Genomic DNA, 12,721 nt, shown 5'->3' with positions numbered 1-12,721 from the left:
ACAGAAAGACATGTATCATATGACCTCACTGATGTGAGGAATTCTTAATCTCAGGAAACAAACTGAGGGTTGCTGGAGTGGTAGGGGGTGGGAGGGATGGGGTGGCTGGGTAATAGACATTGCGGAGGGTATGTGCTATGGTGAGTACTGTGAATTGTGTAAGACTGTTGAATCACAGATCTGTACCTCTGAAACAAATAATACATTATATGTTTAAAAAAAAAAGAAGAAGATAGCAGGAGGGGAACAATGAAGGGGGGGAAATTGGAGGGGGAGACGAACCATGAGAGATGATGGACTCTGAAAAACAAACTGAAGGTTCTAGAGAAGAGGGGGGTGGGGGAGAAAAAAAAAGACTATAAATCTAATGCAGTAGCAATTTTTAAAAATTGAGTTCTTTTCCCATTTGCTCATTGCCAAATTAAACTTTTATTATCTTTATCCTGCGATCGTTGCAAACTGGTCTTTATCATGGACACTGCAATAAAGAGATGTACTGAAGGAATTATATATTCAAACTTCTAAATTTCCTTTAGCATTCATTGCTAGAAGCCAGAAACTACTTGAAGTAACCAGAAGAGTTAAATTTATACCTAAATGATGGAACATTGACATTAAGATGGGTAAAGAGAGAAGCTGATGCTTTTCAGAGCCAGACTCAAAGGGTGTGTTGGCTGGGGCAGCCTGAGCTAGGAGCCCATGAACTTGGTCCTCAGAATCATGCAAGTTTATATATTCAATTCAGTTCATTTAGAAATAATCAGGCCTCAGGGAGGTGATTCATATTAACTAAATGAATAATATCTACACACCAAAATCACCATTTATCATTTTACAAGAGGTGATAGGCTTAGGCCTTGGAAGCAATGACCAGTAAACATCACACAGTCTTCCCCAGTCGGTAGTTCTACCCAGAGAGCCAAAGTACCTGTTAGCAATGCTCAGCTGTAGCAGGGAATTGGCATCATGAGGGGCTTCTGTTGAGTGGGTACATACTCGTAGCTTATAGTTGGCATCCATTAATTAAATCCTTCTAGTATCACCTCTGGTGTTACTATCAGCTTCCCCATTAAGGAAATATTTTAGCCTCTACAGCTTGTCCTGTTCACTGGAATCGCTTTATCCCTCTGTTGTCAGTACCTACAGGTCAAGACAGGTTCATAACTGGTTCGATTAAAATTTCTCTTCGTTTCATTTTTTAAATGCCGTGACTTTTGGTGTTTTGGTTTTTTAAGTGTGATTTTGGGGCGCCATTACATTATTTTTTGTCAGTAGCACAGTGGGGGACTTTCTGGGAAGTTTCCGCGGATATAACAATATGGCTTTTGATGTTAACTTGTCAAATTAATTAATAATGGAGTTTATCTGATTTGGAACCTAGAGACTCTTCTCCCCTGGCTTTAATTAAATGCACCCGAAACAGTGGCAGTGCGGGATCCAATATGGGGGCAGTGGTGAAGCGGATTTGCCTTATTCCTGCCTGAGCCTGCAGCAGGGAGCCAAGGCAGCCCCCTGGCTTTTAGTGTTGCTAAAAGGAACTGAGATATAATGGTAGTACAGTAGCTTCAGACTACCCTTGGCTTGCTTTAAAGATTGCTTAATTTAGCGGTATCATTAGGTTCACGTCCGATTTCTTTGCCTCCTTTCTTTTCACTGGACAGGTGAAGATTGCCACGCAGAAGCATGGCGGGACCGTGGGCCTGCTCACGTACCCGGTGCTCCAGGCAGCCGACATCCTGTTGTACAAGTAAGGAACAGAGTGCACCCCTGGTCTTAGGCATAGTGACAAGAGAGTATTTGAGCCTATCCCAGGAAGATTTGGCTCACGGGGAAGGGGGATATGGAAAGGATTGTGCGAATCAGTGTGCCTCTCTTCCCAGTAATAGGTACAACATGATAGAAGTTATGTTTTACTGTGAAACTAGTAACAGGGCTAACACTAACACAGCACTTACTATGTGTTGGAAACTGTTATAAGTGCCTGGCAGACATTCACCCAGTTAATCTTCACAGCCACCTTGTGAAAGTTGCATGACTATCATCCCCATTTTATAGGTGAGGAAATTAAGGCACGGAGTGCTTAGTCCCTTGCCCAAAGTCATGTAGCTAGCAAAGCTTGGACCCAGGATTTGAGCGTAGAAAGTTTGGGTACAGGGTTGTTGTGCTCTTAACCACTATGTAGTATATACTTCCCTGGTAATAATTAAGCTTCAAGAGTTTTCAGTGTTGATTTCTCGTACAATCTAGATTCTAAAGCAATGCTGTGTAATAGAACTTACCTGCAATTATGGAAATGAATCTGTGCTTTCCAAGATCTTAGCTGCTAGCCACAGGACATGTTGACAGAAGAACTGAATTTTAAATTTTATTTAATTTTAGTAATTTAAATGGAAATAGCCACCTGTGTCTGGTGGCTACTGTATTGGATCAGCTGTTGAGAGCAAGTTTTTCAACACGCTGTAGGGTACCCTACTTTTCCTGGACCCGTAATCCCTCTAGTCAGTCAATGCTGTCCTTTACAGGCCTCAAACCCTATAACCAGAGGATGGTGAGGCCTGCCCTCTCTGTACTTCTGACCCCATCCCTCTCCCAGTCCTTGCCTGCCATCCCCACATCACCTCCCTGGCCCCCCATTTGGCCTTCTAGAGGTAAAGCTTCCCAATCAGCATGCACGCATAGCCAAGCCTTGCTTCTGAGGACAAGGAGGAACTGTCAATCGGTTTTTCCCCTAAAGTCTTGACCCTGCAAAAGTGATTCTTCCCTAGGAAAACTAGAATTCTTTGCATGTAAATACGATAATAGCATGGAGATGACAGTATATGCACCTTGTAGTATGACCCCAGAGCCCTTGTGCCATTATGATGAAAACAGCTAGAAGAATAGCTGCTTAGCTTCACAAATCAGGAATGTCCTTTAATACGTGCAGGCTATCTTGAACTCTGATTAAAACATATATGTAAGGATTGTGTGTTGTTTGTTGTATTAATTTGAATGCTGGATTCCTAACAGCATTTATTACTTATAGTAAGTAACTTTTGACTTATCCTGGGAAATCTACACCACTTTCCTCCAGGAGTAGCAAATGAAAGTCTAATAAAGGTCTAATACATTTCCCAGCAAAGTAGCGTGTTTTCTCACCTGTAAAATGGGAATACTAATTATCCTGCACAGGATTAGTCCAAGATTAAAATGAAATATGGGCCAGGCAGTGCTGTGACTGGGAGCTGTCACTTGGTCATGCTTGGTGATGATTGTCTCTAATGATCATAGTCTTCTGTCAAATTTCACTTTCAACGAGGACTTTTTTTTTTAATTTTTAAAAAACTTTTAAATTTTTATTTTATTTATCTTATTTTTTTTAAGAAAGAGAGAGGGGTGGGGGCAGGGGCAGAGGGAGAGGAAGAGAGAGAATCTTAAGCAGGCTCCACACCCAGTGTGGAACCCGACACGGGGCTCAACCTCATGACCCTGAGATCATGACCTGAGCCGAAATAAGAGTCGGACGCTTAACTGACTGAGCCACCCAGGCACCCTGGGGGGACTTCTTTATAGAAGCAAAGGCTGAGGTTTGTAAGCACCAAGATATGGAAGCATACGAGCACGGTAGATTTCCTTAACAGTTCAAGAGCTGTCGTATGAGAGTCCTCTAAGCTCAGAGCTGTGAAAAAGAGTAAACTTGAGCAAGAGTGATTGTCCCCTTTGTGATACCATGGAGCACAGAGTGGGGAGGAACTTTGCTGAGGCTCTGCTTCAATTCCCTAGCTTTACAAACACAGCCCAGTGAGGGTAAGCAATTTACTCAAAGCTGCACAGCCATTCAGTGGACAGTGGCGCATCTGAGCCTGGTTATGGTCTCCTGAGGCCTATGCTGACCTTCCTTAAGGAGCCAGTAGTTATGTTCAGGGGGCGAGATCATCACATAAACAACCAGGGCAATACAAGACCATACATACTAAAGTGATGATGAATTAATTTTTAACCCATTGCCCAAAATACAATTAGCAGAATGATAAAATCCTACAGTTTCTTTCATCTATAAAGTAGGGGCTAATGGGACATAGCTCAAGGGGTTATTAAATAACTTACGTATGAATTGTTACCACCTAGCATATGCTCAGTACAAACAACAAGCAACATTTTAAAAGGTTGACATTGGCAAAAAGTAGCCCCAGATCCCCAAATCTGACACATACTCTACCTGTTTTCAAGCCAGGCCTGAGGTTGTGAATGTCTTCTTCTCTTACAGAAAGCAGTAATTATTTCAGATGTGGCTGGTAAACTCAAGCTTTTGGTAGCTTCCTGTCTCTCTCTGCCCTCACATCAGCAGGTTCTCACAGTTGGTTAATGCTTCCAAGGATAAGTTACCCCCCAGGTAACTTCCAGCCTTCCAGTTACCCTCCAGCCAACTCCTGGGAAGCAAAGAAATTCCCATACTATAAATATTCCTTCTTTAACTCTTACTGATCCATTTGGTGGTTAGCATATATACTATGCCATGAAATGAAACACCATGAATGCCATGAATGCCATGAAATACCTTTCTTTTTCCTATTTTCTGGAAGGAGGACTATGGTAGCAGATCGTTATGTATCTCCATCAGGCTTCTAATATTCTACATATAATTTATTAAACAGAGAAAAGTATTTAAAGTATTAAAACCAGGTAATTACCTACGTTCAAGACGACTGCCTCCCACCTTAGCCTAGCAACTAGTCTACCTGCAATGCCATAATTAGATCCTGGGCATGGGACGGAAAACTGCATGCTCCTTTGCTTAAGAGAAAGAGCCTTACATTTGGTCTCAGGCCAGACCTCCTCCCTCTGGCCACACATGCTCCAGCTCGTAGGCTCTGGTCCTTTGGGCTCTTTTCTTCTGCCCTCCTCCTTCAGACTGAGCCTGTGGGTGCCATTGCCACGCACACGTATCCCACATTTCCTGGGCATGTGTGTCATTGGGACCCCTCCAAAGCATGCAGACAAGTACAGTAAAATCAGTTCTGGTTTACTGCAGCATTTTAACGTACATTTCTCATCTGTTTCATTATGCTTCCTCCAAGCTTAGAAATGCCTGACTGTTTCCTAATATGGAGCAGCGGCAGGACTCAAACCCAGGTCTGATTTTTAGCCTGTACTGTTGTTTTCCCTGTAACGTAGCTCAAGCACTTGGGGTATTCTTTGTTTGGTTTTATTTCAGATAAGTCTGGATTTCGAAACCGGTCATAGCCAGAATGTCTATGAATATTTATGTCATAAATATAGATAGATAGATACAAACAAGCAAGTTAGATGGATTCAAAAAACATTTGTATTTTCTCCCTCGAGCAAATTCTATGTGGCCTCTTCGCGAAATGTTGATGCAGAGCGTGTGTAGCTTTCGTGTTTGCTTTTGTCAAAATCAGCACTGGAATAAGTGGGACATGGTGGGCCAGAGAATAGACATGAGGGGAGGGAATGAAAGGGGGGCCTTCCAGATAAGTGTATGAAAGATTTATTTCATTGTTTTGGTAGAACTTGGTATGAAACCCAGGAATGGAAAGCTGAGACCATCTTAAGCTTGAGAGTATCATAAAATAGCAGATATTTGAAGAGAGACAAAATACTCAACAAGGCATTTGCTCCAAGTTTTTATTTTGCGTCTGTATTCTTTTTCTGAATATCCAATTTCAAATAACTGGCTATATATTAAGTAAATGTTTCTCCCTTTCTTTCTCTCTCTCTCTCCACACACACACAGCTTTTATTAACATGCAGCAAATACATGTTAAGTACCTGCAATGCTGCTAATCCAGAGAAAGGCACTCTGCATGGACTTGAGTCCATGGAAGGAATTAACATGAGGTGAGCATTCATTGTCAGGTGCTACACATACGTTATCTATTCAGATTCTCAGAACAGCTCTGCAAGATAGGTAAGGATAGTATCCCCAGTTTACAGATAAAGAAAGGAAGTTTTAGAGAGTTACTACTAAGTCTGCTCAAACAGAGATGAGAGCGATTACCTGGGCTAACCAGTGTCTCTTTTCGAGAACACAAACGGAGAACTATGGGAAGGGGATAAGATGATAGTGAAAGCAAAAGCTGACATGACATAAGAAAATGAGCTGTGAGTAAGCAGAACCAAAGCCAACCAAAAACAAAGCATAGAGAGTATGATGACTGGTCAGAAGCTTCACACTTGGTAATTCCAGAGAAGAGGTGAGTCGACCGTAACGTCTGAGGATCAGATCACTGCCGTTGAGGACAATCGAGATAATTCGTTCCTAAAACTGCTTTGGAGACTTCCGGTTCTTGAATTACATCCTTTCTCTGTGAGGCCAGACTGCCCCGAATTTTTATGAGATCCTGAAACCTGCCAGCCAAACCCCATTCCAGCCATCCATATACTCACCCACAACTGCCAAGCAGTAGTGTGTCTTCTCTTTCTCTTTCACTTTCCAGCTCTGGGGCAAGTGTGTATGGTAAACCGGAAGCCTATGGACATGTAGTTTCCAGGCCGCAAGCCCCTGGAAATCGACAAATAGCATAGAAGGGAGAGGGTGGTGCTGAGATTACAGCGGATTATCCAAGACACCCTCCTGAAAGCATTGGGAAGCTCTTTGTGATTTTCAGGACAGAGGGAGATGATCTGATGTATACGTTTAGAAATGAACTGATTAAAATATAGAGAATGACCTGTAGGGGGACAAGAACACCTGGGGCAGTCTATTCAGAGGCTCTTTCACTAGTCTGTTTGGACCATGACAGTGTCAGTGAAGATAAAGGCAGTAGACAAATGTAGGAGACTTTAGGAGATAAAATGGATAGAGTTTCATAATGGATTGGATGGGTATGAGAAGGAGGTCTCAGCTGACCCCACATTTCTGACTTAGGCGGTTGGATTGATGGTGTTGCCATTCATGGAGATCGGGAACACTGAAAGAGGACTAGGGAGAATTTATAGCTTCGTGTGGTGTTTTCTCTCCTCCTGGAGGCTGTAACTCCCTAGAGGGTAAAAACCTTCACTGTATCTCTCACAGGGCCCAGCACCAAGCCATGCACATCATAGGTGTTCAGGAAATAATTCCTAAATTAGAGAGTCATTATGGCATATCCAACAAGCTGTTGGTGATCGGGAGTTCATCCTTCACGAAAGGAGAAACAGCGCCAAACTCCACCCCACCCAGGCTGGTTAAAGGCAGCAGCACTGAAAACTCACAAACACAGCCAAAGTAGGAAAAAAAATAATAATAAGAGACCCAATCTCTGTGAGCAGATATATGTAGGCAGTGATTATTCATCTGGACTCTAATTCTGCTGGAAGGTGGGGTGGATCCCAAGTAAACGTGAATATGACAAGGAACAGAGTGGAAGAAAAAAAGGAGTTAGTCACCAAAGAAGATCAGACGCATTAAGTGACAAGTTATAACAATCAAAATTATGAAAAGCTTTTGTTTTATGTTGTGTCCAAAGAAGAAGCACAGTCAGGATAAGAAAAAAAAAAAAAGAAAGAAAAGAAAAGAAAAAAGATAAGAAAAGGGAAAAAAGAAAGAAAAAGAAAGAAAGGGAAAAGGAGAGAAAAGAAAAGAAATGGGGAAAAAGAGAAGGCATTAATATGGATATCATTACGTAGGGTATAAATTTTAAAAGAGCAGCTCTAAATTATTTGAAGTGCAAGGAAGACAATGAGGAGAAAGGTTGAAAATGTGAAGGGAATAAGCCCCATAAGTGAGCAGAATCAAAGACAGGCTGAATTCACGTAAAGTGTAAACTCAATGGATGAGAAGTAGGAGCCAAGATAAATTATAGGAGGTGAAAACAGCAGCAGGAGCAGAGGGAGGAAAGACTAGAAACAAACAAACTAAAATCAGATGAAAAAGCCAAATGGAGCAATAGGACCAGGTGAAAAAAATTAAAATTTTTTAATCCCCCCCTTTTTTAAAAAAAAAAAAAGAAAAAGCTCACAGAATTGTAAGAAAAGAGGCAAGGATCTCACAGAAAGCAAAGACACATGCAGAGTCATTATGAAAACTAAATGTGTTTTCTGTTTAGTTTGGTTGCTTTGTGGATCTGGAACCATTTTGACATGTGGAAATATTCATTTTGATGTGCCTAAAGTGTATTGATTATGGTAATTGTTTTCTCTGTGTTAGCTGCAGTCCATTGTGATTTCCTACGGGCTACTGTAATTGCTTTTTAACCTGCCCTGTTAGTTAATTTGGTGTGGGGGAGTTGGAGTGACCGCTGCACCTCAGCCTCACTGGAATCACAAGGCAGGAGTAACAGAGTCCAGTCAAAGAAGGGAGACTTAGAAAGGTGGGGTTGTGTACCTCCTCAGAGAGGAGCGCATGCGGGCTGGTGAGCACTAAGGGAAGCATAAAAAGGAACATTTTGGTTTTGGTTTTACCACTTATGAAGCCAGTGACTTTCTTCTGATCCAGGCTGTGTGGAAGAGAGCAATGGACAAAGCCCTAACGATCATTATGTTGGTATGACCTTAGAAGAGAAACCACTTCCTGATCTATTGTCATGGTCCTTATGCTTTGGCTTTCTTTTTTTTTTTTTTTAAGATTTTATTTGAGAGAGAGAGAGAACGAATGCAAGCAGGGGGAGGGGCAGAGGGAGAGGGACAAGCGGACTCCCCACCATCCCAGGACCCTGAGATTATGACCTGAGCCAGAGTCAGACACTTAACTGACTGAGCCACTCAGGCGCCCCTATGCTTTGCCTTTGCATTCATTATTCTATCTCTGTTTTCCTTAAATTAAAGGGGTTCTCAGAATCCCTATAACATACTATTAATATTTGGGGATTGCCTAATCAGATCAGTGAACTATCAAATATGTTTCCTATCTGTATCAGGATCGCTGCCCAGATCTGTGACTGTCCCTGAGATTATATGTTAGTATTTATGTTTGTGGTATAAATCACCTATCAAAAAAGGAAAATGATCCTGGTTTGAAGAAAAAGTCACAATGGACCTCACACCGAGGTCCCTGATAGGATCAGTCTTTCACCATTTTGTCCTTCCTCAGGTCAGATGTTAATAAATATATCAATAGCTAGTGTTTATTGAGCTCTGCTGCCAAGTACTATGCTTGGTTATCTCATTTAATCCTCCAAACAATCCTATGAGGTAAGCACCATTATGACCCCCAATTCCAGACAGAGATTTGGAAAAGTATGAAGCTGGGCTATGGTGACTCCCCTCATAGGTGGTGGAGCTGTGACAAAAACTCAGGTAGTCTGACTCCTGAGTCCATGCTGTGATCCTCTATACTGATGACAAACTGATTTCATTATGATTTTTCTCTTGCTATAAAACTATCTAGGTCAGGGCGCCTGGGTGGCTCAGTCCGTTAAGCGTCTGCCTTCGGCTCGGGTCATGATCCCGGGGTCCTGGGATTGAGCCCCGCATCGGGCTCCCTGCTCCGCGGGAAGCCTGCTTCTCCCTCTCCCACTCCCCCTGCTTGTGTTCCCTCTCTCGCTGTGTCTCTCTCTGTCAAATAAATAAATAAAATCTTTAAAAAGAAAGAAAGGAAGGAAGGAAGGAAGGAAGGAAGGAAGGAAGGAAGGAAGGAAGGAAGGAAGGAAGGAAGGAAGGAAGAAAGAAAACAGTTTTAACTTTGCCAATGTCTGAAGGCATATCAGAGTAATCCCCCCAAGGTTCTAAGGACCAACTTTGAGAATCACTACTTTAAGGTATTCCCACTTAGTGTCTGCTAAGAATATAGGTAAAGAAATAAAAAGCAGGTGCGCCTGGGTGGCTCCATCGTTAAGCATCTGCCTTCGGCTCAGGTCGTGATCCCAGGGTCCTGGGATCGAGCCCCGCATCGGGCTCCCTGCTCAGCGGGAAGCCTGCTTCTCCCTCTCCCATTCCCCCTGCTTGTGTTCCCTCTCTCGCTGTGTCTCTCTGTCAAATAAATAAATAAAAATAAATAAAAATAAAACTATCTAGGTCATAGTGCCCTCTTCTTCAGATCATTCCCTTATTCAGTAAATATTTACATTTAATCTTAGCCAAAAGGTCAAGAAACCATTACTTAGGGGTGCCTGGGTGAGTCAGTCATTAAGCGTCTGCCTTTGGCTCAAGTCATGATCCTTACACATGCCAGGCAAGTCTAGTAGGGATTAGAAATAGATTGAAAAACAAAACAGACAAGCTCTCAAAAAACTTTTTTTTAAGCAGGAGAGAAAACAACATATAATTAAATAATAAATGAAATAAAATAATTAGATTAGGAATAATACTAGAAAGAAAATAAATAGGATATATGGGAAAGAATAAAAGGGAGGGGCGCCTGGCTGGCTCAGTCAGAAGAGTATGCGATTCTTGATCTTGGGGTTGTGAGTTCAAGCCCCACGTTGGGGGTAGAGATTTCTTAGGGAAAAAAAAAGTTCAAAAATAAAAGGTGGGGGCACCGGGTGGCTCAGTGGGTTAAGCGTCTGCCTTCGACTCAGGTCATGATCCTAGGGTCTTGGGATTGAGCCCCACGTCGGGCTCCCTGCTCAGAGGGGACCCTGCTTCTTCTCTCTCTGCTGCTCCCCTGCTTGTGCTCTCTCTTTCTCTGTGTCAAATAAATAAATAAAATCTTTAAAAAAAAAAAAAGGAAAGAATAAAAGGGAGAAACCAACTTTGGAGAGTATGCTTGGGGAAGACTTCTCTGAGGAGGTGGTATTTAAGCTTAGACCCAAAATAAAGGAGCCAGGGTGCAGGAGCTATGGGAGGAACATTCTAGTAGACTAGAGGAACGGTGTCTTCAACAGATGCAACTACCAGCCTTTGATGTTTGACCTGTAAGCTCTCCAGGATACATGATTTCACTATCTTTATAGTCTAGCAGTGGAGAGTCAACAGTTTCTCACCAGTTCATTTCAATATTCTAATGTAGTTTAGATGTTCTTTCTTATGTTCAGCAGGAAAAAATTAAAAATTGCTGATACTATTTCTGGTCTTATTAACATCTTAGTGCATTTCCTTCAAATCAGTTTTTTAAGCTAGTATCTCTTATTTGCATTCCATGTACAGGCTCTAGGCTACAAGTTTTGCGTGTATTATTATATTCTCTCTTCACACAACTCCAGGAGTACGCAGTTGTTTTAAAATGAAAAAAAAAAAAAAAAAAAAAAACAAGCATAAGGAGGTTAAGTAACTTTCCCAGGCACATGAGCTGGTCAGTGGCAGAACAGGAACCTGACCCCAGAACTGCCTGACACGAGTCTCCACTCTAACCACTCTGGCTTCTCCTCAGCGTGAGTGCAGGTTATATGTATTTCCCCCAAAATTTATAGCCTGCTGATTTTGTCTTCTATTTTTCCACATCATTAAATATTGACTGTTTTTCTTGATTCCTTGTTTTCTGTCTCTTGCTATATAGATTGAGCGTTCTTTCCTTTTACCTATTCCAGTGATTCGGAAGGTGTGCTTTCTATGTTTAATTCCAGTAATGATCATCTTTAAACAAAGACCACCCACTGAGAACAAATAGAGGCTATTTATTCAGAGCTTGCTACAGCAAGGGAAACCTCCACCATGCCTTGGATTTTGTGTTTCACAGAGACCCAAGGCAGGCAGAGGAGTGGAGAGGCTTTGTAGTGGCAAAAAGGAAGATTCGGGTATGCTCTGATTTGAGGTTGTTGCCACCTAGATTTGAGGCTGGAGGCTGGCCAGCTAGAAGGGGGCCTCTTATGTGATTAGTTTGGGGAGTATATTTGACATTCCCTGGCTGGTCCAAACTTGGAGGAAGCTAACACAGTCAGGGCGTTGGCAATCATTAACGGAGTCTAGACCATTCTGGGCCAGTTGCTACAGAGGTTGTAGTTGGCTTCCTGGACTGGCGGCTCCAGAGGTTTGGATCAGGTTTTGTGGTCATATCTTATCTGGCCATTGTCTGTTTCTCTCTCACTTAGCAGAAATATTGGAGTCTTTTGTTAATAATTCCAAGTAAGTTGCCTATGGGGCGCCTGGGTGGCTCAGTCACTGAGGGTCAGCCTTCGGCTCAGGTCATGATCCCGGGGTCCTGGGATCGAGCCCCGCATTGGGCTCCCTGCTGGGTGAGCCTGCTTCTCCCTCTCCCTCTGCCTGCCGCTCTGCCTACTTATGCTCTCTCTCTGCCAAATAAATATATAAAATCTTTTTTAAAAAAATAAAAAATAAAAAACAAAATGTGGGGCAAATAGAACACATTAAGAGGGAAATCATATGGGGCGCCTGGGTGGCTCAGTCGTTGAGCATCTGCCTTCGGCTCAGGTCATGATCCCGGGGTCCTGGGATCGAGCCCCGCATCGGGCTCCCTGCTCAGCGGAGAGCCTGCTTCTCTCTCTCCCTGCTGCTCCCCCTGCCTGTAATCTCTGTCAAATAAATAAATAAAATCTTTAAAAAAAAAAAAAGGTTTTATTTGAGAGAGCATGCACATTCAAGCAGGGGGAAAGGCAAAGGGAGAGGGAGAGACTCTTAGGCAGACTCCATGCTGAGCATTGGAGCCCAATGTAGGGTTACATCCCACAACCCTGAGATCATGACCTGAGCTAAAATCAAGAGTCAGATGCTTACGGGACACCTGGGTGGCTCAGTTGATTAAGCATCTACCTTCGGCTCAGGTAATGATCCCAGAGTCCTGGGATCGAGTCCCGCCTCAGGAGCCTACTCCTCCCTCTGCCTGCTCCTCCCTCCGTTTGTGCGCTCGCTTCCTCTCTCTCTCTCTTTCTGACAAATAAATAATAAAATCCTTTAAAAAAAAAAAAGA

At 42.7% G+C, this 12,721-nt stretch overlaps 1 protein-coding gene across 1 annotated transcript in view; it reads left to right on the top strand.

Annotated features, from left to right (window-relative positions):
- WARS2 (tryptophanyl tRNA synthetase 2, mitochondrial) overlaps positions 1 to 12,721 on the top strand; it is an 86,456-nt gene that overhangs the window by 67,858 nt on the left and 5,877 nt on the right. Inside the window, exon 4 of the mRNA XM_006732359.3 lies at positions 1,662 to 1,747. Coding sequence (XP_006732422.1) covers positions 1,662 to 1,747 — 86 coding nt within the window. The remainder of the gene's footprint in view (positions 1 to 1,661; positions 1,748 to 12,721) is intronic.

This window comes from Leptonychotes weddellii, chromosome 4 (assembly GCF_054177405.1).
Source record: "Leptonychotes weddellii isolate Sample4059 chromosome 4, ASM5417740v2, whole genome shotgun sequence".
NCBI classification, from domain to species: domain Eukaryota; kingdom Metazoa; phylum Chordata; class Mammalia; order Carnivora; family Phocidae; genus Leptonychotes; species Leptonychotes weddellii.
Note: the sequence above shows the minus strand (reverse complement) of the source record. Positions and strands in the feature narration are given on the sequence as shown.